This window comes from Dermacentor variabilis, chromosome 9 (assembly GCF_050947875.1).
Source record: "Dermacentor variabilis isolate Ectoservices chromosome 9, ASM5094787v1, whole genome shotgun sequence".
Taxonomy (NCBI): Eukaryota; Metazoa; Arthropoda; class Arachnida; order Ixodida; family Ixodidae; genus Dermacentor; species Dermacentor variabilis.
This window is the reverse complement of record NC_134576.1, coordinates 29,277,218-29,300,311: the sequence shown is the minus strand read 5'-3', so window position 1 is coordinate 29,300,311 and position 23,094 is coordinate 29,277,218. Positions and strand designations below refer to the sequence as shown.

Sequence of the window (23,094 nt, the reverse complement as noted above, 5' to 3'; positions counted from 1 at the left end):
GAAGCCTTGCAGGCATCGATAACCAGTGTTTCTGCTTCACAATAATCTCTGGAAGAAACAGTGAACCATAGGTACGATAAACTAAACAACGTGCTTATTGTCATAGCGAACACAGTACTTGCTTTGTTAAGGTAATAGGTCAGCTATCTGAAAGAAATTGCAAGGGATCAACAGAAGTTAAATGACATGGAAGACCGAAGTCGACGAAGGAATATTATAATTAATGCCCTTGAGGAAGGGACAAATGAGAGCCCTGGTGACTTGAGAATACGGGTTCTTGATAAGGTGTTTTGTGCAAAACTAGGTCTCACAAGCAACACAATCGAAAGGATACACAGAATAGGAAGAATAACCGATAAATCTAGGCCTGCGCCGAATAATTTCTTTGACTACAATAGAAAAGTACGTGTATTGAAGAACTCCTTTAAGCTCAAGAGAACAGGTGTCTCGATCTGTCACGATTATTCTAACGCTATGCTTACTAAGCGATCTTATCTTTGGTGGTATGGTAAGCAATTTCAAGATGAGGCGCCAATGATTTCCCTGGACTATGACCGGCGATGTGTAAACGACAACATATACGTATGGGGCGAAGTAAATGCGCAGATTGTCACGCTTCATAAATCGGGACCTGCACGTACACCAAACTGACTCGAAAGGAAACAACTCAGAATTGCCTTACTTAATGCAAGAAGTCTTGCCAATAATTTCAATCAACTTGGTGACCATTATTTTTTTACAACCCTCATATACTTGCAGTAGCCGACACATGGCTTACACCTAATATTAACTATGGCGAAATTATTCCAGCTTCCAACAAAATAAGGTGTGCGAGGGACAAGGAGGGGGTGTGGCAATAATAACCAAAAATGAAGCTCAATGTGTCACGCTTGAGGGAATTCGAGAGCATAAAATATCTGGTATAAATTCAACTACAGAAATATTTCTGCTTATTTTAGCGTGTTTTACCAGCTATCAAAAAGCTGTGTGCTATACCTGGAAGTGCTGGCCGCTTACCTAGAGCACATGTTCGACCCATGTCCCAAGCTGGCGCTCGCTGGCGATTTGAACTTGCCTGGCATACATTGGAACGCACTCATCATCTCCGGGCCCGATGGCGCTGACAATGCACGCCTACTTCTTGATTCTTCATTTTTTCATAACTTGAAGCAACTAGTTTCTAGTCCGACTCGTGCCACTGTAACTACACAATCGATCCTTAAACTTGTATTTGAGAAACATGTTCATGAATATAACTCAGTCAGTACTGCTGATGATATCTTGGACCACAAGATTCTTCAAGTTGCTCTAAGAATTAATAACACAAAAATGCCTCCCTCGGTAACAACTTTCATGACTAATGCTACAGATGGTAAATCTGTCCAGGAGGCAATACATCTCTCGCTTTCTGATTTTGAGCATGGTGGCGATGTTTCTCATCTTTGGAACGAGTTCAAGAAACTAGTCTTATCATGCATTGACAGGTATGTTCCTCTGCGTAGAAAGGCTACAAAGCGTTGAAACCCATGAATTAGTCGAGACATAATCCATCTTGAGCTGCGTATTGAATGACAAGGGAAGGGTAAAACTACGTCATCATTAACCGGCCATAAAGGACAACTGGTTACTAAATTGAAGCTTGCGCGTAGTAAACTTTATAGGCCAGCTCATACAGCTTTCTCGAAGGAATCTTCTGAGGATTCTGGCGCTACATGTCAGAATCGGAACCGTGTGTGAAAAAGCTAAAGATTGATTGTAACATGTGTACAAACCTCACCTCAACAGTAAATGAATTGAACACTACTTTTCTCCAATTGTTTACGAGGCCAAACGTTCAATATTTGCGAATGCAACACTCTGATCTACCGGCCGTTGCAAACCAAATGCGTGGCCTAGCTCTTGCTCGTGATGGAATAGTTTCCGTTCTTTTAAATGTTAACAAAACAAAAACGTCAAGCGGCGCTGACGGCATACCGAATGCCTTCCTTGTACGATACTCAGAAGTTGCATCGCATTACCTATATGTTCTGTTGAACGTTTCCCTAAATCAAAGCTCCTTATGCACAGATTGGCTCAAAGAAAGATTAGTTCCAGTATTTAAATCAGGAAGCCGACGAACAGCTTGGAACTACAGACGAATTTCTCTAATACGCACATGCTGTAAATTGTTTGAACATGTAATAGCACACCAGTTATCTCGGCACGTAGAATCGAAAAAAAAAATTCTTCGTTGAGTATCATCAGCATGCTTCCCGGAGACTGCCTCAAGAACTACGCAATTAATTTCTGTTATACATGATTTTGCTTCAGCTCTAGATAATATTTGGGTGTTCACCCAACCGAAAACCTCTCCTGGACAGACCACATTGCAGCCACCTGCGCAAAAGCTTCAAGGACATTAGGTCACCTACGTCGTAATCTGGGTAATTCACCTTCCAACATCCGCAAATGGGCCCATAGGACATTTGTTCGTCCATAGCTCGAACATAAATAATCCATTTGATCCCCGTATTCTACCTACTTAATCGACATGCTTGAATCAGTCCACAACCGAGTGCGTGTTTCATCTCATGTAATTATAGCCTGCACTCCAGCATAACGCAAATCAGACTCGATCATTTTCTCCAGCCTCTGGTTCTTCGCCGTAATATAGCTCTGTTATCCATGTTTCACGATTAAATAACCACTGCCTTGCGCATGTACGATACGACGCATGCCTTTAACTTTTCCGCACTCCCTATGGCCATTCGCTTGTGGAACAATCTTCCTGATAACTTTGCCCCGAGTAAGACAAGAAATATTTCTTCATCTCCTGCACGAGCATTCTTCATAATAGCACTTACAAATAATTTTATCTTGTTTCTTGTAGTTGGCAATGTGCTTCGAACTTGCGATGTTTTCATTTTAATTAATGCATTCCTATCTCGCTCTTACCAATTGGTATTTTATGCTGGGTCACGTGTTAACTTGTATGTCCTGTGTATATTATTTCTTTTTTGCATCTTTTTCTCCAAATATCCCTTGAAGCATTGTATTCCTCGATCTATTCGTTTTTCCTGTATTGGACTTTCTAGTAATGTTGAAGAGACCTGCATTGGTACGTATCCTTTGTACCAGACTTCAGGAGGCTGTTTACTCTTTTCTTTATGTCCCTTTCATTTTGTAACCCCCTTACACAGTGCCCCCGTAGAGCCTGTAAGGTATGTTAAATAAATAAATAAATAAATAAATAAATAAATAAATGCCCTTCTTTTTGACATGTCAAAAGATTTTGATCGCGTGCAACACACTTTGCTCGTTCACAGATTTAGGGATGCCGGGCTTCCTGAGAGATTGATAGTGTGTTTGTAGGCTTATCTGACTGAAAAATCTCACTAAGTTTGTAGAGTGCGCAGGTGTGAGGTCTGCTGACCTACTGGTCTTGTCAGCGTTACCACAAGGTTCCGTACTTGACCCATTGTTATTTTTCATTTATAGAAACGGTATTTCTTCTAACATCGATCACTCTGTTACAGTAAAACTACTCGCTGACGTCTGCGTGATGTACAGTTTTGGTAATAGCACCTCTTGTCAAACACTACCGAACAAGAGCCTCTGTAAACTTGCGGAGTGGTGCGAATGAAAGGATATGAAAATCTATTTTGATAATACAATTGCTATGAGAATAACCGCAAAGAAAAAGCGACTGTATCATATGTATCGCATTGCTCATAAAAATATTCAGTCAGTAACGTGTCAAATATCTAGGACTAACTATTGCAAGCAACTTAAAATGGGATAAGCATCTGAACAACGTTTGCACAACGGCATTTAAAAAACTATGCTTTCTGCGCAGAAAATTAAGACTTGCCCTCAAGTGTTAACTGGAGGCATTCCGCCGTATAGTCCGCACAGTTCTTGAGCACGCTTCCACAGCGTGGTGTCTACACTACGTTAAAGATATTGCACGGGCAGAACGAATTCAGCGCCGCGGCTCTAGATTTATTGTATCTGAGTATCTTTCTCATCTGTTATCGACATGCTGCTGCGACTGAATCTGGGGGGAGCCACTCCGTGTCCGCCGAAACATTGCGAGACTTAAAATGCCTAATTTGATCTATCAAAACACAATAGGTCTGCCACGCGAAACTTATCTTTCCCGTGCGCAACACAGGTAATCTAGAATTAATCTTTCGAATGTTATCCGCCCGTTTTTTGCGAGGACGAAGATGTTTCAAGAGTATTTTTTTCGACTCACGGTTTAAGAGTGAAATTGTCTGCCAGCGTCTATTTTTGCTTGCAGAAATGTAAATACCTTTGTGAATTCTCGGTCATTGCACTTGATGTGAAACAAAAAAAAATCAGAAAACCTCTCCTGCACAGGCAGCAGTGTTGACTGCAGTATTTTGAAAATAAATAAATAAATAAATATACAAATAAATAAATAAATAAGAACCGATAAGGATTGATAAGGGTCGGACCTATTCCTATAAGTGTAATAACGAATGAAAAGGGTTGATAAGGGCTTATGTTGGTTAGATCAAGTTTCATAACAATGATAATGATACCGGGCTGCACGGAGATGGGCAAGTGGCCCAGTGGTTACGCATACTTAAAGAACTCCAAGAGGAGTTTGCATGTCATTTTTTATGAGTGCGTGGCGTTTTAAGTGAAGGAAACTTTTGCTAGATGGCGGAGTGGAGTGGGTTCCTGCGGTGGGACGGAGTCGCCAGTGTGTGTTACGGTCTGAAACAGCAGCGACTATGCTTAGATGCGGTAAATAGGTCGATATGTACAACGGGACCTTTCAGCGAAAGGCCTGGAAACCGTGTTGTAGGATTCTGACGTATTTTAAATTTTGCGACAGTTTCACGCCACAGCAAACCTAAAATCACATTTTCATTACACAATGTGTAAGTGCGAATACGACCGAGATATTGCTGACCATAACGACGTCATTACGCTGACAATAGCGACGCTTGCGGCTATCCGTAAGGCTATGTAAGTTTTTTTTATTTTAAATGTCGAAAACAGCGACAAAGAAGCCCACGCCCTCCTCCTCTCTTGCCACTTTCATCTTTTTGCGTACGTACCACTTCGGAATTTTCGCACGGCGGTCGTGATTTGACTGTTGTAACCGTACACTTGAGAGAGGTCAGCATACGATGTCTGCTGGTTCAGCTGGTCCACGGGGCCTGCACGTACAAATAATAAGCTGTCAAATGCACCAATGACCGCCTGTCTATTGAATGGCGCAGGTGGATCAATTTGTGCGTTCATAAGTCACGTTTTCGGTTTTACTCCGCAATGCAGCTGAAGTCTTCTTATCCACGTTACTATTCACGAGTAAGTGGCAGGTAGGTACAATAAGAAACCAGTCGGGTTCATCAGGAAGCAAGATTCGCAGTCAAAGAAAAACGTGCCCCCGTGTATGCAACCAGCAGTATTGCCTATAGTCGTTCTACCAAGTACGCTAAATGGCGATTAACAGATGACAAGGCGAAAGTGGGGATAGGCAACTAAATGGAAGGTAAGGATAGCTTTCTTTAGGGGCGTGTGAACATTTGAAGTTTTGAATACAAATCAAGTTTCCATTCGTTTTCGCATTATAATCGATTCGAGAACTTATTATTCAAAGTTGTCGAATATTCATTATTCTGAGAGAAGTTTTCGTAGTCTACAGTTGAAAGCGGTGAATGCCGTGATTTGCTTCTGGCGCAGGGGAGCTGCGGTTACAGCGAAGAGGCAGTAATTGTTGAGTGAGCGCATAATAATGGCTGGTTTCTTCTAAATTATTTACAGTAATTCATCGCGAATGTCTTGTCTTTAGTAAGTTTGAGTTGGTGGTCTCGATTTTGCCTAGGACCTGTATTATTTCACAATCTCAACATCGTTGCATCTTTTCCAAAGATCCTGTGGTGATGGCAGTATTACACTTTGCTTCGTTGACATGCTCTTCCAGCGTTTGCCTACTGTCATTCTGGTAGTACTCCAGAAACGCGCAGCCTTCAATCATTCTATATTCGTACGCTCCTCAGCACACGGTACATTTTGTTCGGAACTGCATTACACGTATCAAAAGGTACAAATGAGCCCTCAGTTTTTAGACCTACTATATCTGTCATAAAAAAAGCTTAAAGGTGGCTTTCTTCTAACACTTGTAGTCAACGCCATTCTGAAATTTCTTTATTCGAATACATTACTTTTCAGTTACCATTCGTGCTAGACAGCGTTTGCAAGCGTGCAGGCACTAAGCAGCATCAAAGGAAAGCACAAGGTGTCAGATGTGGAACTTGTCTCGTAGAAATAGCATGTTTGTTTTGTTTCCTTCTAGCTTCTTCCTGTTTTAACCTTATTGAATATTGAGCGACGAAGACAATGAAAAATAAAGTATAAAACCACTCTCGTTCTAAATTATTTCCTCAGTTCCATTGACTCAAGATCTTTCTAGTAGTTATTTGTCGGTTCCTATGGACTACCTGGCGAAATTCATTAGAGGTTTGTTTTGAAATAAAACATGCTGGCTTACGCACGCTCCTTCGGGACATTTTGAACTGACGTCTAGTAACAGCTGAAGTGCTGCAAGCATGCACTGAACCATCAGTAACTGCTTTCTTGAAAAGCGCGTTTCGAAAATTTTGACGGAAGGGTAGTGTCGGTGGATATGACCTGTGGTAGGGCCTTACGCTCGGCGTAGGATGTTGTCATGTTTGTAGGAGAACCAGAGCGCCTCAATTGTGAACTCTTGCAATCATCTTCAACTGTGGGAAGAGAGCTACTGCAGAGTAATACTGAGACTAGGCAGAAAACAGACAGATGTGATTGTTCTGCCCCGAATGCACCCAGTAACGAAAACGATAAGCACCGAGAATGGTGTTGCCCTTTTCGCACTTTGAGTAGCTAAACTGTATGATTCTATTTATAGCGATAAAACTCTACGACAAAGTGACCCTCTTGGAATAAACATTGTTACTTAAAATCTATAGTGTTGTATCACTTTCAATTTACTATATAACGCCACTCCCTTACAAAAATGACTTTAGACTGTCTATAGAAAGTCTATAGACTTTTCATAGACGACCTTTCCTTTCTATAGATTTGGACTTTTGTTGATATAAAGTCTATAGACTGTCTATAGACGAAAGTCGATAAAGTTTCTATTTCTTTTTGTCTATTCGCAGTCTATACACGGTCTATAGAAAAAAGTCGATAAGGTGTTTGTTTCCTTTTTGTCTGCTTCCCCTCTATAGAATACCTACAGACGAAAGTCGACACAGTCTCTATGTATTTTTGTCCATACTTTGTCTTTAGGCTTTCTATAGACGAAAGTCGATAGGGTTTCTATTTCTTTTTGTCTATTCGCAGTCTATAGACGGTCTATAGAAAAAAAGCCGATAAGGTGTTTGTTTCCTTTTATCTGCTTCCCCTCTATAGAATACCTACAGACGAAAGTGCATACAGTCTCTATCTATATTTGTCCATACTTTGTCTATAGACTTTCTATAGACGAAAGTCGATAGGGTTTCTGTTTATTTTTGTCTATTCGCAGTCTATAGACGGTCTATAGAAAAAAGTCGATAAGGTGTTTGTTTCCTTTTTATCTGCTTCCCCTCTATAGAATACCTACAGACGAAAGTGCATACAGCCTCTATCTATTTTTGTCCATACTTTGTCTATAGACTTTCTATAGACGAAAGTCGATAGGGTTTCTATTTATTTTTGTCTATTCGCAAGTCTATAGACGGTCTATAGAAAAAAGTCGATAAGGTGTTTGTTTCCTTTTTATCCGCTTCCCCTCTATAGAATACCTACAGACGAAAGTCGACACAGTCTCTATCTATTTTTGTCCATACTTTGTCTATAGACTTTCTATAGACGAAAGTCGATAGGGTTTCTATTTATTTTTGTCTATTCGCAGCCTATAGACGGTCTATAGAAAAAAGTCGATAAGGTGTTTGTTTCCTTTTTATCTGCTTCCCCTCTATAGAATACCTACAGACGAAAGTGGGTACAGTCTCTATCTATTTTTGTCCATACTTTGTCTGTCAACTTTTTATAGACGAAAGTCGATAGGGTTTCTATTTCTTTTTGTCTACTCGCAGTCTATAGACGGTCTATCGAAAAAATTCGATAAGGTGTTTGTGTCTTTTTTGCCTACTTCCCTTCTATGGACTACCTATAGACGAAAGTGGATACAGTCTCTATCTATTTTTGTCCATACTTTGTCTATAGACTTTCTATAGACGAAAGTCGATAAGGTTTCTATTTCTTTTTGTCTACTCGTTGTCTATTGACGGTCTATAGAAAAAGTCGATAAGGTGTTTGTTTCTTTTTGTCTATTTCCCCTCTATGGACTACCTATAGACGAAAGTGGATACAGTCTCTATCTATTTTTGTCCATACTTTGTCTATAGACTTTCTATAGACGAAAGTCGATAAGGTTTCTATTTCTTTTTGTCTACTCGTTGTCTATTGACGGTCTATAGAAAAAGTCGATAAGGTGTTTGTTTCTTTTTGTCTATTTCCCCTCTATGGACTACTTTTAGACGAACGTCGATACAGTGTCTATTTATTTTTGTCCATATACTTTGTATATAGACTTTCTGTAGACGAAAGTCGATAAGATTTCTATTTCTTTTTGTCTACTCGCAGTCTATAGACGGTCTATAGAAAAAAATTCGATAAGGAGTTTGTTTCTTCTTTGTCTACTTCCCCTCTATATGGACTACCTGTAGACGAAAGCCGATACAGTTTCTATTTATTTTTGTCCATACTTTGTCTGTTAATTGACTCTCTATATTATGGACAATAGTCGACAAGGTTTCTATTTTTTTCTCTACATCTGGTGTATTGAATGTCTATAAAAAAAAAGTCTATAATATGTAATTCCGAGTTCCCATACCCCCCGCCCTCTGCGAACGCGATGATATGGCACTGGTTCATGCACGACGGCACCGCAACCGCGGCGCGGCGGGCAAACCGTGCAGACTGCTAGTCTGCGTTCGGTGCAGCTGCACCGAACGAGGATCGCGGTGGAGCAGGCACCGTCCGAGTCACCAAGGTCTTCCAGGCACCCGAAGGCCCTAAACCTGGCTGCTTCCCGGACGTAGACTTCGCGAAGACCAGGTGGTGAAGGTCAGATGGTGAAGATGTGGCAAAGGGGGTGAATAAGTGGCGAAAGCCCGCAGACCAGGTGGTGAATTCACCACCTCTGAGTTGTCGTGGTCTTGCATGTCTATAGATTAACAATAGACAAACATCGTTAATCTGGGCCCAACCCGTGTACGCTGTAACCAAGCGCAGGTACCGGTGGATAATACATAGCTGCATTTGATATAAGCCACTAAAGTTGTATACTGCTGAGATTGCTGTAGAGCCTATTTGTAGACTTTAGTATACGCATAGTGTATACCTCCGCATTTGTTGACCACATATGATCTACGTAGTCGCTCTCGGCAATCCCAAGACAGTCTTCACAGTTGTCGCATCACTTTTGCGGCAGCAGAATAACGGAAGCAAAACGCCGATGCAATTGTTAAAATATATGTTATGAACGCCAGCTTCAGATACAAGTGGATTCGAAACAGGCATCAAGCTAACAGCAAAGACACTCGTAATGTTTGTAGTTGACAACGCGGACTTTGTGAATACGCCATGAACCGATGTCGCGCATGTGGTGTTCGCGTTGTGTGTCGTCCGATTCTCGGATACTTTTCACATTGTCTTCATATCTCGGCTGCGTCACTAACATCGGGCGACTTTTGTTGCCTAATATCCTGCACTATAAACTCATCAAAGTTTCTCATTCACTTAAAATAGGTGCCAAATTCTCTGAGCCCACCCAGTATTTCGCCGGCGGTATGCCTGCGCATCCACGCATATGAGTACCTCAATGCTGTACTGATTGCTTTGACCTATCATCGGAACAGAAAATTAGCACTAACATACGTGCGGGCATCACATTTGGCGGTACGCTGGAAGATATGCTACAAATACGCTGCATTACTCATCGACGCTGGCAATAATGCGTCTAAAACGTCTGAAGGGCCCCGTAACGGCTTTTACAAACAGCGCATTCATGTTAGCGTTCCAGTCTCACACGATAGCCCACAGCGTTTGTCATACAACCTGCCAGCGCGTATCCTTCGTCCACGAAAAAAATGCATAACGGAAAAGAAAAGCCACCCGTTCCGGCGCGCATGGCGCGCAGAGAGAGAGAAAGAGACAAAGAAAAAAATGAAGGAGGAAAAGGCGCTCACACTCCTCCGAGCGCGCACGCCCTCCCGCGCGGAGCTCCTGCGCATGCTCGGAGCTCTTGCGCATGCGCGGCGGGGCGCCGTCTCAACGAGTGCGCCAGGCACGTAAACGGTTGTGCCGGTGTGCGGTGTCTTCCTGAACGTTGGTGTCTGTGTATGCGTGTCTTCTTTGTGGCATCACACGTCAACTACACTGAATGGTAAGCTTTATCAAAGACGTTTTGCGTCAATACTTAATGATTATGTGAGCGCATTTCGTAGCGCGAACCGGCTGCATGTAGCGCAGGCGACTCGGGTATAGTGTCGGTTTGTCGTTGACATGGTTTGATAACGCGCTCTTGTTCTCGCTTCTACTATACGGAATGTTTTACGGCGAGCGAGCGCTCGTGCTTGTTGATTTTATCATTATAGCTTAGGTGCGTAAAAAAGGAAGTACACCATGTTTTAACTTGATACTGAGCTACCACTAAGCGGATTGTGTGTGTTGGGCAGCCAGTGTGGTAGATCTCATATAGTGGCGCTTGATCCGGCCGCGATGAATGCTGCACCGTATGTGTAGTGAAATTCTCGTGACACGCTTTACGTATATATCTCGAAATTGTGTTAGCATCAAGGATTTTCAAACAGACAGGCATAGTTGAATAACTGCTAGCGTACTCGGATGAAAGGCCGTGTTTGCGGGGCATGCATCAGCAGTGTGTGCGCTGCCGTTTTCGCATAGTTTAAATGTAGCAGTATTTTTAAGGTTCCTGGCAAACCAATCTAAATAATTTTGGGAAGTTACAGCAAGCAAAACACGAGACTTGTAGAAATATCTAGTAGAAATCTCTAGATTCACCCAATCTATTTATATGCAAGCACAAACGCTTTTGGAGCATGAAACCTGCGAAAAGCTCAGTCACTTGCAGCTTCGCAACTTAGCCGAAAAAATTAGAGAACAATAAATTAGTCGCTCCGGGAACACCTTTACACGTTTCAAACTGAAGGTATTGCGTTTGACGGTAGTTGGAAGATTTGTTTTTGTCTCTTTTTAAAACAATTTAGCAGCAGAAGTTATCTTTCGAGCTATATGAAAAGCGTTAAGCGGCTTCCGATGCTTCGGCACCGATAACGCACAGATTATTCAAATAATTCAGTGGGCATTGCATTTGTTCTACCCTTATCAACACACCTAAGAGATCGTAACATGTTTTAGTTGATAAGTAACCTGATCAGTACGCCCCCATTCATGTGCATTCTACTGAAAGTGTGGCAAATGTATTCATCTCGAAGTATGAGAAAAGAGACATTGCAGACTGTTCTAAGCGGAAATAAATTGCAAATCTTAACGTGATTGTTCAAAACTGCAGTCAGTATGCTGAGCATGTTCGTTCGGCACGGGCATATTGCATTAACACCTGAAAAATATGCACAGTCCAGCCGGTTGTCTTTGTTTCAACAAGTATTATTGTAGGAATCGTTTGGGATTCTCGCATTTCTTTTATTTTTATAAGTACACTGTGTGTCACATGAACCTGTCTTAAAACGAAACGTACCGTTGCTGGCACCGGCGACCATTACGGTTGTGTAACTGCTTATCATACTGTAGTATAACGAAACATCATAATGGTACTGATTAATATTGCCATGTAGTCTTTAGTCAGAGGTAAACAAAGTTAACTAGAGGCATAAGTGATGAGAGCAAATTATATTGAAAACTACTATTGGACCGTAAAAATAACTAATTGTATAACTCATTATATAGTTTTTCCTCACATTGTTGCATTTGCTTTACGTGTGTCTCTGTGTCTTCCGTGCTGTACTCGTGTGGCCATCAATTACGAACTTGCCGAAGCCCTTGTCAGCTTCATTAATCAAGGGATTCAAGTCAGTTGAATCTAATACTGCATGTCAATTGACTGACGTGTTATTCGTTTTATCTAAATATTATGGACTGGCAGTACTTGGCAAGCATTAAACCACAATATTTTTTTATTACACTTAAGCTGCAGGCGTCATAGATTGCCAGAAAATTTTCATGAAAACAGCCAGGGAAGGCTTGGAAAAAGATCGGGAAATTTTAAAATGGCCACATAGGTATGCTGTCTTGTTATATGTCATACAAAGTTTCCAGAGAATCTCTGAGTTAAATATATTTTTAAAACGTTTCACCTGATAAAAATTGAAGGAAATTGGTTCCATTTATTGAAATATAAAAGAAAGTCAAGCTTACTGACAACGCATTTCTTACTCAGTATGTGTTTTTTTTTTGCGTTATCTAAACGTCCTGAACCTCGATAGCCTAGAAAAAATTTTCATCTTTCAAAGCACCTTAAATAATTTACTGTAATAGAATTCATTCGAACTATACTATCAGTTCTGTTTCCTAGGAGGTGCATATCTGTCGTGCCATGACACAAAGTGCTCGTGTGGTATTTCGGGTGCTCATGTGGTATACCTAACTTGGAAAACTCCTAGCACGCCCAAGAGCCCTCATTACCTGTAACAAATTAAGTGACCATATCGATACAATCAGCCCATCTGCCTTCCGTTGAAGTTATGGCCAATCACCCATTCATTTAAAAGTATGAGAAAGACATTTAAATGTGTATTAAGCAAAATAAATTACAATCTTAGGCAGGATACTGTGAATCTTCCAGTCACGTCTTCTGAAAATATCCCTCTGCACGGGCATACTTAACTACCAGCCAAAAAAAATGTACAGACAGCCCAACTGGGTAACGTTTCAGCAATAAATATAGAGACCATTTGGCATAAGTACAATAATGCATCATATATGAACTTGTCATAAAAGGGAACATACTGTTGCTGGCACGAGCAGCAGTTGTGACTGTTTAATTGTTCACCATACCGTGCAATAAAACATTGTATAAAGGTGCTGATTTGTATTGACAAGCAGCCATTAGTCATAGTTAAACCGCATTAAGTATTGACTTAGATGATTTGAGCAAATATATTAAGCTGCTTAATGAACACACAAAGAATATACACCTGTTATTTTTGCAGCATACACCTGCAGCACCTTTGGGACTAATGACACAAAGGTCAAGGCCAGCCTGGCGACCATGCTTGCCAAGGAGTAGTGTAAATATTTAATCTGTTTCCATAATAGCATACAACATGAATTTAAGGAATTCATCTATTATATCGAGCAATAAAAACGGTGAATGCATTGCTGGCGCATTTGTTTTATTTTTCGCACTGCATGATTCAGCACTATATAAATTCTTTCTGTTTGTGCAACATATATGAAAGTACAGCTGGTTCAGAAGCATTATTAATCTACTAACGGTAATGCATAAGTGCAGATGAAAAAGAACAGGTGCACATGCATAAATGCATTCAAAACTTTTTGCTACCGCATGTAAACAAAAATGTAAACTAACTTGTAGATAGCCGCTATGGAGTTATGGCCTTATACACTCTTTGTAGACTTGTCTATAAGATGTCTGTGTATATAGAGTGCCTATAGATAAAAAAAAAACATATTTGTTAACAAATCTCTGCAGAATGTCATAGAAAAAAAGTGTATCGGACTATAAAGTTCTGTTTTTGTAGACTGAAGTCTATAGAATGTCTATAGACTATCTATATACATTTGTATATAGACATTCCATAGACTTCAGTCTACAAAAGTAGAACTGTATATATAGTTCTACTTTTGTAGACTGAAGTGTATAAAATGTCTACGGACAAATTTCATCTGTAGACATTCTATAGACTTCAGTCTACAAAAGTAGAACTGTAAGCCTATACACTTGTCCATAGACAGTCTATAGACAGTCTATAGACTCAGACTTCTTATAGACTAGTCTATAAAAAGTGTATGGCCATAAGTCTCTAGACTGTCTATAGGCAGTGTATAGACAGTCTATAGACTCAGACTTTTTATAGACTAGTCTATAAAAAGTGTACGGCCATAAGTCTATAGACCGTCTATAGACAGTCTATAGACTCAGACTTCTTATAGACTAGTCTATAAAAAGTGTATGGCCATAAGTCTATAGACCGTCTATAGAAAATCTATAGACTCAGACTTTTTATAGACTAGTCTATAAAAAGTATGGTCATAAGTCTATAGACTGTATAGACAGTCTATAGACTCAGACTTTTTATAGACTAGTCTATAAAAAGTGTATGGCCATAAGTCTATAGACTGTCTACAGACAAGTCTAAAGAAATGTCTATAGACAGTCTATAGACTTCATAGACAAATGTCTATAGACTGTCTATGGACTTTCTATAAAAATTTTTGTAAGGGCTGTAGTGTCATGCAATTGGTTCCTCATCACTTTTGGGAGTAATCAAGGTTCTTCCGCAATTTTATCACGTAAATAATGTGTAATTCTGAGGCGTATACCACAGACGACCACTTATCGGAATGCTTAGTTTTTTACATAAAAGTTCCGGGCGGTACGTTTACATAATTTCCGGGCGGTACGTTTCTTTCTTTTTTTTTGAGAATTATTTTTCAAGTTCTTACCAAATTTCTTCAAGACACAAATATTTGCTATAGAGAAGCTGTTGAGGAGTGTTTCGCAATAGTTTTCGCGCTGTTGTCAATGCCAGTTCGCAACGGCGGGGACGATATCAAACGCATATAGGATGCACGTATCTGGGTAGCCGGATTTTTCTTTGAACTATCAATAATTGTAAAATAAAGGTTACCTTGCGTATATCTCACTTGAATAGAAAACAACTGGTATGAATGCTTTGCGTAAAGAACAATCCACAATTCTTCGTTCTCACGTCGTGTTACACCTGCTCCGTATTAGAAATAATTTTGTACTTTGTACGGCAGCGGGGGTACAAAAGGACGCCGTGGCGCTGCGACGTTGCTTGCGTGGAGGACGGCCACGAAAAAAATACAGAAGGATAGAAAGAAAAGATCAAACGATATTAAGCTTTTATAATTGTAAAATGTCGTATATGAATGCATATTGTTGAACTGTATTGGCTAAAGAAACAATATGAGAAGGGTCTGCTTCATATTTATGTGATATTATATTGCTGTATGTGCATGACTGCGTATCTTCTTTAACTTTGATAATATGCCGGACACAATTAGGAATTTTTAAGTTACAAACACGTTATACGACTTCATTATTTCCCTTTAATTCAGCCAGCGATGACCGCGCTAAAACGCTGCTATGTTCGACCGAGGAAATTATCCGGCATACAAAGCCCTAGTGCTTCCAATGGGTGTGAGGTGTGCCTCATACAGTATCGCTGTTTCTAGAGAACACCTGACATTACAAAACACCTGACAAGATTTTTACAGTTCACCATTAGGGCAGCATATTTGTATTCCCGAGCTTCGGACGAAGACTTGTCAGTACATATATTGAAATTGGCTTGATGGTTGTACAGGGTATGTTATTCGCCTAGTACGGGTCTCCTTGTCGTCCTGTTATGGGTTCTCGATATTCTTTGCCATGGAATGCTTAGTTAAATACCTTAGTGAGATGCCATATAACTGACTTTAATATGAAAGCAACCTCGAACGCGCTTGTCACTAATGTTATTTCATCGGCTAACAAAACAGTGGCATTTCTAACACGTCAGCTAGGCTTTGCTTCATAGCATGTAAAACTGTTAAGCTATAAATTGTTGGTAAGAACGAAACTCGAATACGCATCTCCCATCTGGCATCCGCGTAAGCATATCTCGCCAATGCCCCCGAGGCAGTTCAAAACCGCGCCACCAGGTACATTCATTCCACATGCTCTAACAACGTCGGCATATCACACTTGAAAAAAGAATGTTCCTTATCGCTTCTATACTTTTGTCGCCACATTGCCACCCTCTCCCTCTTCCGCAGGTTCTACTATTCGACGCTTAATCATCCACCATGCATTGTTCCCCTAACGCGCCGGTCATGACGCATTGGCCATCTCCAGCAGGTGGCAGAACCACATTCAGGCACAAGTACATTTTCAGCCTCATTTTTCTACTGAGCATCTAAAGACAGGAATGGCTTTCCTCATCAAATCGCTTCCGTCACCTGCTCTTCACAATTCGTTCAAGGTGTAACAACTTTTACACACAGAATTTAATGCATTATAACACTTGTTCGTATACGTTGTATCCCCACTCTTGTAATACCAATACTATTGGTCTTTCAGGAAATAAAATGAAATGCAATGAAAACTACCTAAAAGTTCTCGTCAGTTGCTGAACACAAAGCCCTTGCCGCAATTATCAGTGGTTCTTCCCAAAGTAGCAGGACATTATTGCTTATTTTTCATTGCTTTTATTGATCTGTTTATCTGCTCTTACATCAAAGATAATATGAACGCCAGCTTTATTATACAATCCTTACTGATAATATTTGCAATAAATAAAAAGAAAAGCGCTGCTTTCCTTTTATCATCATTTCACACTCGGAACATGTTCTGATCCCGATGGCTGACCGTAAAATCCAGAAAATCTGGGTGACTCAACGCAAACTATTACTAATGGCGTAATATAAAAATACATGCGTAGTAAGAAAAAAATTATAACTCAATGAAATTCCTTCGCAAATGCTGATTGCAATTTGAACACAACGCGCTCTGCAATTCCATCGACTCTTAACTAAATTTAGAAACGCACGTGCCGAGTTGTCTGTTTGGCCGAGTCTTGTTCTTGTGCTCAGGTTGAGGCTATGAACGTACACCAACCAACACTGCAGTGTGTTTTAAACATGCAGTTCATTAACATGCTTTCTGGATGGCCCAAAGCACATGGTGTTCAAGTATTCAAGTGTTGTGTTGCATAATGGAGTAATACCTTGTGGATCGTATTACGCCTAAATTTTGTGCAAAATTTCTTGAAACAAATGGAGGAGCATGGTTGAGGCCTCATGCTGTTATTAAATAGCAACCCATTTGTGAAAACACGTTTTACTGAAGTGAGAGCTATCTTTAAAAATTCCAGAGCTTGGCTATTCTTTATAAAATTATAATTTTAGCAGAAGCACAGAGAAGCTTACATGACGATAGTTCTTTCCAGTAAACCATAAAGCACGCAGTCATCTAGTAAACGTTTAGAGAGACGGCGCCTGATCTAGAGAAAAGCTTATAAAGACGTGCAGCTCACAAACACCCGGGTTGAGACTCCACATAGCTTTGCTACTCCCTCTTTGATGTTTAAAAATTGCAGAGTTTGTGTTCTGCGGTTTAACAGTTCATGCGACCTCCGTAAAGAACACACCCGCCATGTGCATGATTATCTGCCCACCATTTCCGCACTTGTTGCACGGGTACGTCCGCATCATGCCGATCTTCGTGACGTTGAACTGCGTGTAGAAATCGTCGTTCTCGGGCACCTCGATGGGCATGCAGTCCGGTCCTTGAAGGCAGGAAGGGTTTGGACCTGGTCCTAGGTTGTTCATAGTAGTAAAGAGAAGAAAAAGAACATGCAATTACAATGGGTGAAAGCGTCATAGCGATAGGCTCGCGTGGTCATTTAAATAGTTTTTTGTTTATTATTCTCGAATGCCATTACCTGTAAACAAAAGTATTTGGAATAACAAGCTTGTAAACAATATCGCGCATGGGAAGGACCCAAGAATGAAATATGTTTTGCCCTTCCGCGCGTACGCTGATTTCGCGAGGCAAATCTATGATGCATATGCGTAGTAAATACTTTTATTTCACTGAAGGAAAGATGGACACTAGAGTTAGCGAATTATTCTAGTGGCACCGGGAGAATAATTGTCCGCGATGCAAAGGTGTACGTAAAATACGCTCCTTACCGACACTAATCGTTCCCGCTGCTTAGGTCAGTGTGAGCTTATGTGTATTGAATGTCCCTTGCGTAACATGGTTCCCGAATGTATATGAATTTTTGTGCTGTCATCTTTAAACCTGCCCTTACGATGCTTGGCCCAAAATATCCCGCGGATATCCTCCCTGCGTATGTAAGTCCTCTATAAATAATTATGTTAGTATAGAGAATAACACTCGGTACGGTCAGCTTCCCCCAACCGCCGTTCAGATTTTGCTGCTGCATTCGTCTTGTCATGTTCTGCGACTGGTTATAATAGCGACTGAGGACATGTGAGAGCAAGTCAAAAGCCAATAACACTTATCATAGCAAAAAAAATGGAGTCATCTCGATTATTTAGGGAAATGAGTCTGCACGCGATAGTTCATGAATGAGAGGAGCAGAATATTCCTCAATGTTTTCTGCTTGTCTGCGAAGTTTATCTTTTACTCAACGCTGAAACACGCGGTGCCTATTATGTGCCCTGAAATATTCAATAAATACCAGTACTTTCGATCGATGTGTCACAAGCTGCCGTGACGCATGCATCGGGGTAGATGGTGGAGGCAACAGTTTACCAAACGCCCAGAACATCCAAGCCATCGAATCAGTTCCTAGCACCTCTCACATAATGTTGCGAGGCTCTAGTGTGACTCATGAATAAACCGTAAGAATGGAAGAACTAAAGAAAATGCCTAATAATTTATTACACTTTAACGTGGTTACTTTGGCAGCGTATTGAGTCCAATTCGTATGATCATTGAACAAAAACTCCACCCGCAACATTTAGAATGACAACGCGCAGTATGTACGGAATAGCCTTAACCTCAGTTAGGATTAGAGGGGAAATGAGGAAACCTACTACACCGCAATGCAAAACTTTTGAATACTATCATCGCTCGTAAAAGAATGTACTTCAGATGTTTTGAGAAATATCTGCCGGCATCGCTGCATGTGCCATGGGCGGAATGCGCGGCAACGACCGCGTCGTCGTGTGCAGCTGGAAGCACGATGAGGCTTACGCAGCAGGTCTTCGCGCGATATTCGCGCATATATGTGTGCTCGCCGTATTTGCGGAACGTATGGAGAGCCCTGCTGTTGCGTGGATTTTCAAAATTGTTATGACGGAGGCATTGCCACATGCGCCGTGACGTTATGCAACGAAGGCGCAGCGCATATAGTGACAGAGAATAATATACTTAATTTGTGGTTCAAGGCATGTTTTAAGTACTGGTGATGACCAGCGGGCGCGTTTCACAGAAGCTGCTGCCGACAAACCTCCCAGATGACGGGTGCTACTGTGGGGCCATCTAGTAGCGACCATCGCCGTACTAAGCTTTTCACGCGTTTACGCGCCGCGTTCGCTCGCATCTTTCGCCGTGCTTGTTCCCTCGGTTACGTCGTGAACGCCCACGCTCGCCGCAGAAACGGACGCCTAAGAGCTGCGCTTTAAAAAATACCGCAGACTAGGCCGTGCGATTCTCATCACCACTTAGTTCCTTTTAGCCCCCTGGCACACTCGGTCGTTTTCGAAACATTCGTTACGCTTAGCTGGGACAGCCTGTATATTTTCTCAATGTGATGAAGTTGAACAACCTCAGTCAAGAAACTAACTGTTTATTGGGCAAACCTGCGCCCAGCAAAACAAGTAATACAGAGTGTAATGTTAGCGTGAGGTACACTCGCTTCGTGGACTATTTGATCTCCGGGTCAAGCGCGTCGGCTTTTGTATATGACTCGGCGAATGTTCCAGCGTAATAGCTCGTTTCCGCGTGCCTCCTAGAGAATGCTACACAACTGATCGCTTGCACACAATCAGATCACACAAGGATTGGTGACAGCAGCCAACGCATAAAACCAGCGAAGACATTCGCGAAACTTGAGCTAAATAAAGGCGCGTTTAGCGCTGAGCAATAACGTTTCTACGCAGATTGGCTCGTAAAAAGCAGTGACCAAAAATATAAAATTATCCACCTGTCAACGTACCCCGCATAAAAAAGTGGATATAAGACGAGGGTTAAAAAATAAAACAAAAGAATATGTAGTAAGAAAAATTGAGTCTCTTGACCATCTTTACCTGATTTGAATGCGAAAGCATTATGATTTTTCGAATTTATCACCTTGAATTAAGACTGCACCTTAATCAACCGTGCTCAAATTTGTACGAACCGTGTTCGACTTTATTCTACCTTAATATACCTTAACTAACATTGATTCACGTTAATACACGTTGCTGTAATTTGTACCAATTTTAATTCCCTTTCATCCATCTTAATATACTTATGGGAGTAAGCCAGGTCGGTTTCATGGGTCCGCCGTCCGTCCGGCGCCGTGGCCATTCACCGTGGGATGACGCAGTGCGAGGCGCAGCAGGTCCGTCGATGGGAACCTGACGTCACCACTTCGTCACGTGAGTTTTGTTGCCATGCGATGTTAACGCCGGACACTCGCGGGATTTTTCCCTTCGTGGATATATAAGGCTTTCGCCTTTAAGATAACAGAACTAAGGTTCCAAAGTTCGTCAGTGCGCCTGGAATGGCCTGAGACATACAGTGTGGCTGACTTCAGGTCGCGCGCGGCGCCGATGTGTCTGTTTAATACCGTCTGGCAAGACCTCGTAGTCAAGTGTGCCATTACCTTGAAGGATCTTGTATTGTCCGAAATGAGATCACAGTACCTTTTGACATAGTCCACGTTGGCGCATTATTGTCCAAACCCAAACACGTCGCCATGATGGTGCTCCATGCAGCGTCGAAGAACATTGTAGCGCAGCTATTGATTATTTGCTGGTTCTTCACTCGCACGCGGGCAAGATGTCCGCCTTCTTCAGCATGGTGAAGTTCAGCGGGGAAGGGAAGGTTGTTATCGTGGGTGGCACGCGGCAGCATGACGGCTAGCATCGCTGCCGTGTTCCCGAGTCACCTCGGTTCTCTCTTGTGCTGCCGTCTTTTTAGCGAAGGTCACATACGGAAGCATGGCATGACACGTCTTGTGTTCAATGTGGAAGTACAATCGCGGTCAAAAATACGCGGCCAACGTCTCCGGGTGCAGAAGCGGCTGAGGACTCACACGGCGGCGCTCCTATTGCTACTATCTCCATCGGGCGCCTGCTGCGAGGGTGCATCGAATGCCGACAAACTTCGGCCTCACTCTTCTGCGCACAAGTCACGCGCTTGATAAATTTGAAGTGCGGCGGTCAGCTTTTCACTGCTGATGGTCAGTGCACAAGGGGGCGCTTCCATTTTGCTTCGTTTGCCGTGCTGACGTAGTTCTTGGCACGGCTGGCAGGTTCGGACGGTTTCTGCAATGTGGGCCTAGTAACGCTTTCGCCTTATACAAAGAATGTAACACTAGACAGGACGGGCGTAGTAGACACCAACAAAGTGGTGGTTCTTTGCTTGCTGCTCCTATTCGCCAAGGCCTTGCCATGGCGTCTTTCGTTAAGAGCCTGCATGCACGTGCGCCGTACGCTCTAGCGTCAGGCACGGGAGCGCGACACACGCGGGCTCGAGCCGGATGTAAACATGAAGCCTGAATCCGAATAGGACACTGCCAGGCATACGCGCCGTGCACTCAGCCGAACGGCCGAACGCGCACCTGCCGGAGCCGGCGCATGTATTTGCAACAGGTGCGAGGAGGAAGGCAAGCGCGCACTGACGAACCCTCTTTCCAACTGACCGTCAGCTGCGAAACAGCCGAACACCGCATTTGAAATTCATGAAGCGCGTAAGTTGGCCGCGCGAAGGCGAAGTTTCCCATCATTCGTTGCACCCTCGCAGCATGCGCCGACGGAGATAGCGGCGCGGTCTGGCCCCGCAGCCGCTCCTGCGCCCGGAGCCGTGGGCCGCGTATCTTGACCACGATTGTAGATTGCTATTGTGACACGCTGACAAAGAAGGTGTTTTAATCATCGTTGGAAGAAGATGATGTTCTGGCGTTCGCGCGCTGTCTTCCATCTTGTCAGCTGCTATAATTATTGTAAATATTCTGTAAATACACGTCTCACTGTTTTTAAGCCCGTAACATTTTTGGTGGAGGTTGCGGGATCATTATCAAGACGGGTTTACGCAGCGGGCGCTCCTTGGCTGCATCTACAGTGCCAGCTCAAGGCGAGGATGCTTCGGGCTCGTCGGCACCCACGCCCACCGTCATTCTAGCACAACCCTGCGACCCAGGAAGCTTTTATGGCACCGACGACACTAATGTTGAAGACTGGCTTTAACAATATGAGCGGGTGAGCGCCAACAACCACTGGGACCAGACTGTCATGCTCGCGAATGTCAAATTTTACCTCGCGCGCACGGCACCCGTCTGGTTTCAGACCCCCGAGGAGGAACTTACCAGCTGGGTCATTTGTAAAGAGAAACTCAAAGATTTGTTTGGCAAGCCTGTTGGACGTCAGCGCGCCGCCCAAAAAGACCTCGCTTCGCGTTTCCAGACGTGCACTGAATCCTATCTCACGTACATCCAGGACGCGCTCGCTCTAGGCCGCAAAGTGGATCCGAAGATGTCGGAACCTGATAAGGATGCACATGTCATCAAGGGCATAGCAGATGATGCCTTCCATCTACTTGTCTTCAAGAATTCTTCCACTGTGCAAGCCATCATTACCGAATGCCGGCGGTTTGAAGAAGCCAAGATACGCCGCATTGCCCAGCCATTTCCCCACCTTCCCTACACGGCTGCTACGTCCACCTGCGAAAACCTCCGCAATCCGCCCACACCCAATCGCTCTGATGACATCCTCCATGTCATCCAACGTGAAATAGAAGCTGCATCTCCTGTCACGACCCCAACCCATGGCCCCTACAATTGCCAGGCGACCGTCTCATTGATACTGTCCGTCGTGCGTCAAGAATTGGCCAACGTTGGCTTGACCATCGTCTGATAACTTAATCGGCCTGACTGCACTCCGTTCAGCACTATTGTCATCATCATCATCATCATCATCATCATCCTGGTTACGCACACTGCAGGGCAAAGGCCTCTCCCATACTTCTCCAACAACCCCGGTCATGTACTAATCTTTCAGTATTTTTACATATGGCTCGTCTACACCCTGGTTCCGTAATGCCTCCATGACTCGTGAGGTTTCGACAGAATCAAACGC

The 23,094-nt window shown here is 42.6% G+C and overlaps 1 protein-coding gene across 1 annotated transcript in view; it reads right to left on the bottom strand.

The window, feature by feature from the left end:
- The window catches only part of LOC142558283 (peroxidase-like), a 112,100-nt gene extending 94,490 nt beyond the window's left edge, over positions 1-17,610 (bottom strand). The window contains exons 1-2 of the mRNA XM_075670437.1: positions 17,457-17,610; positions 5,073-5,174 (exon numbers count right to left, since the gene is read on the bottom strand). Of these exons, the coding sequence (XP_075526552.1) occupies positions 5,073-5,174; positions 17,457-17,610 (256 nt within the window). The remainder of the gene's footprint in view (positions 1-5,072; positions 5,175-17,456) is intronic.
- Between the last annotated feature and the right edge of the window lie 5,484 nt (positions 17,611-23,094).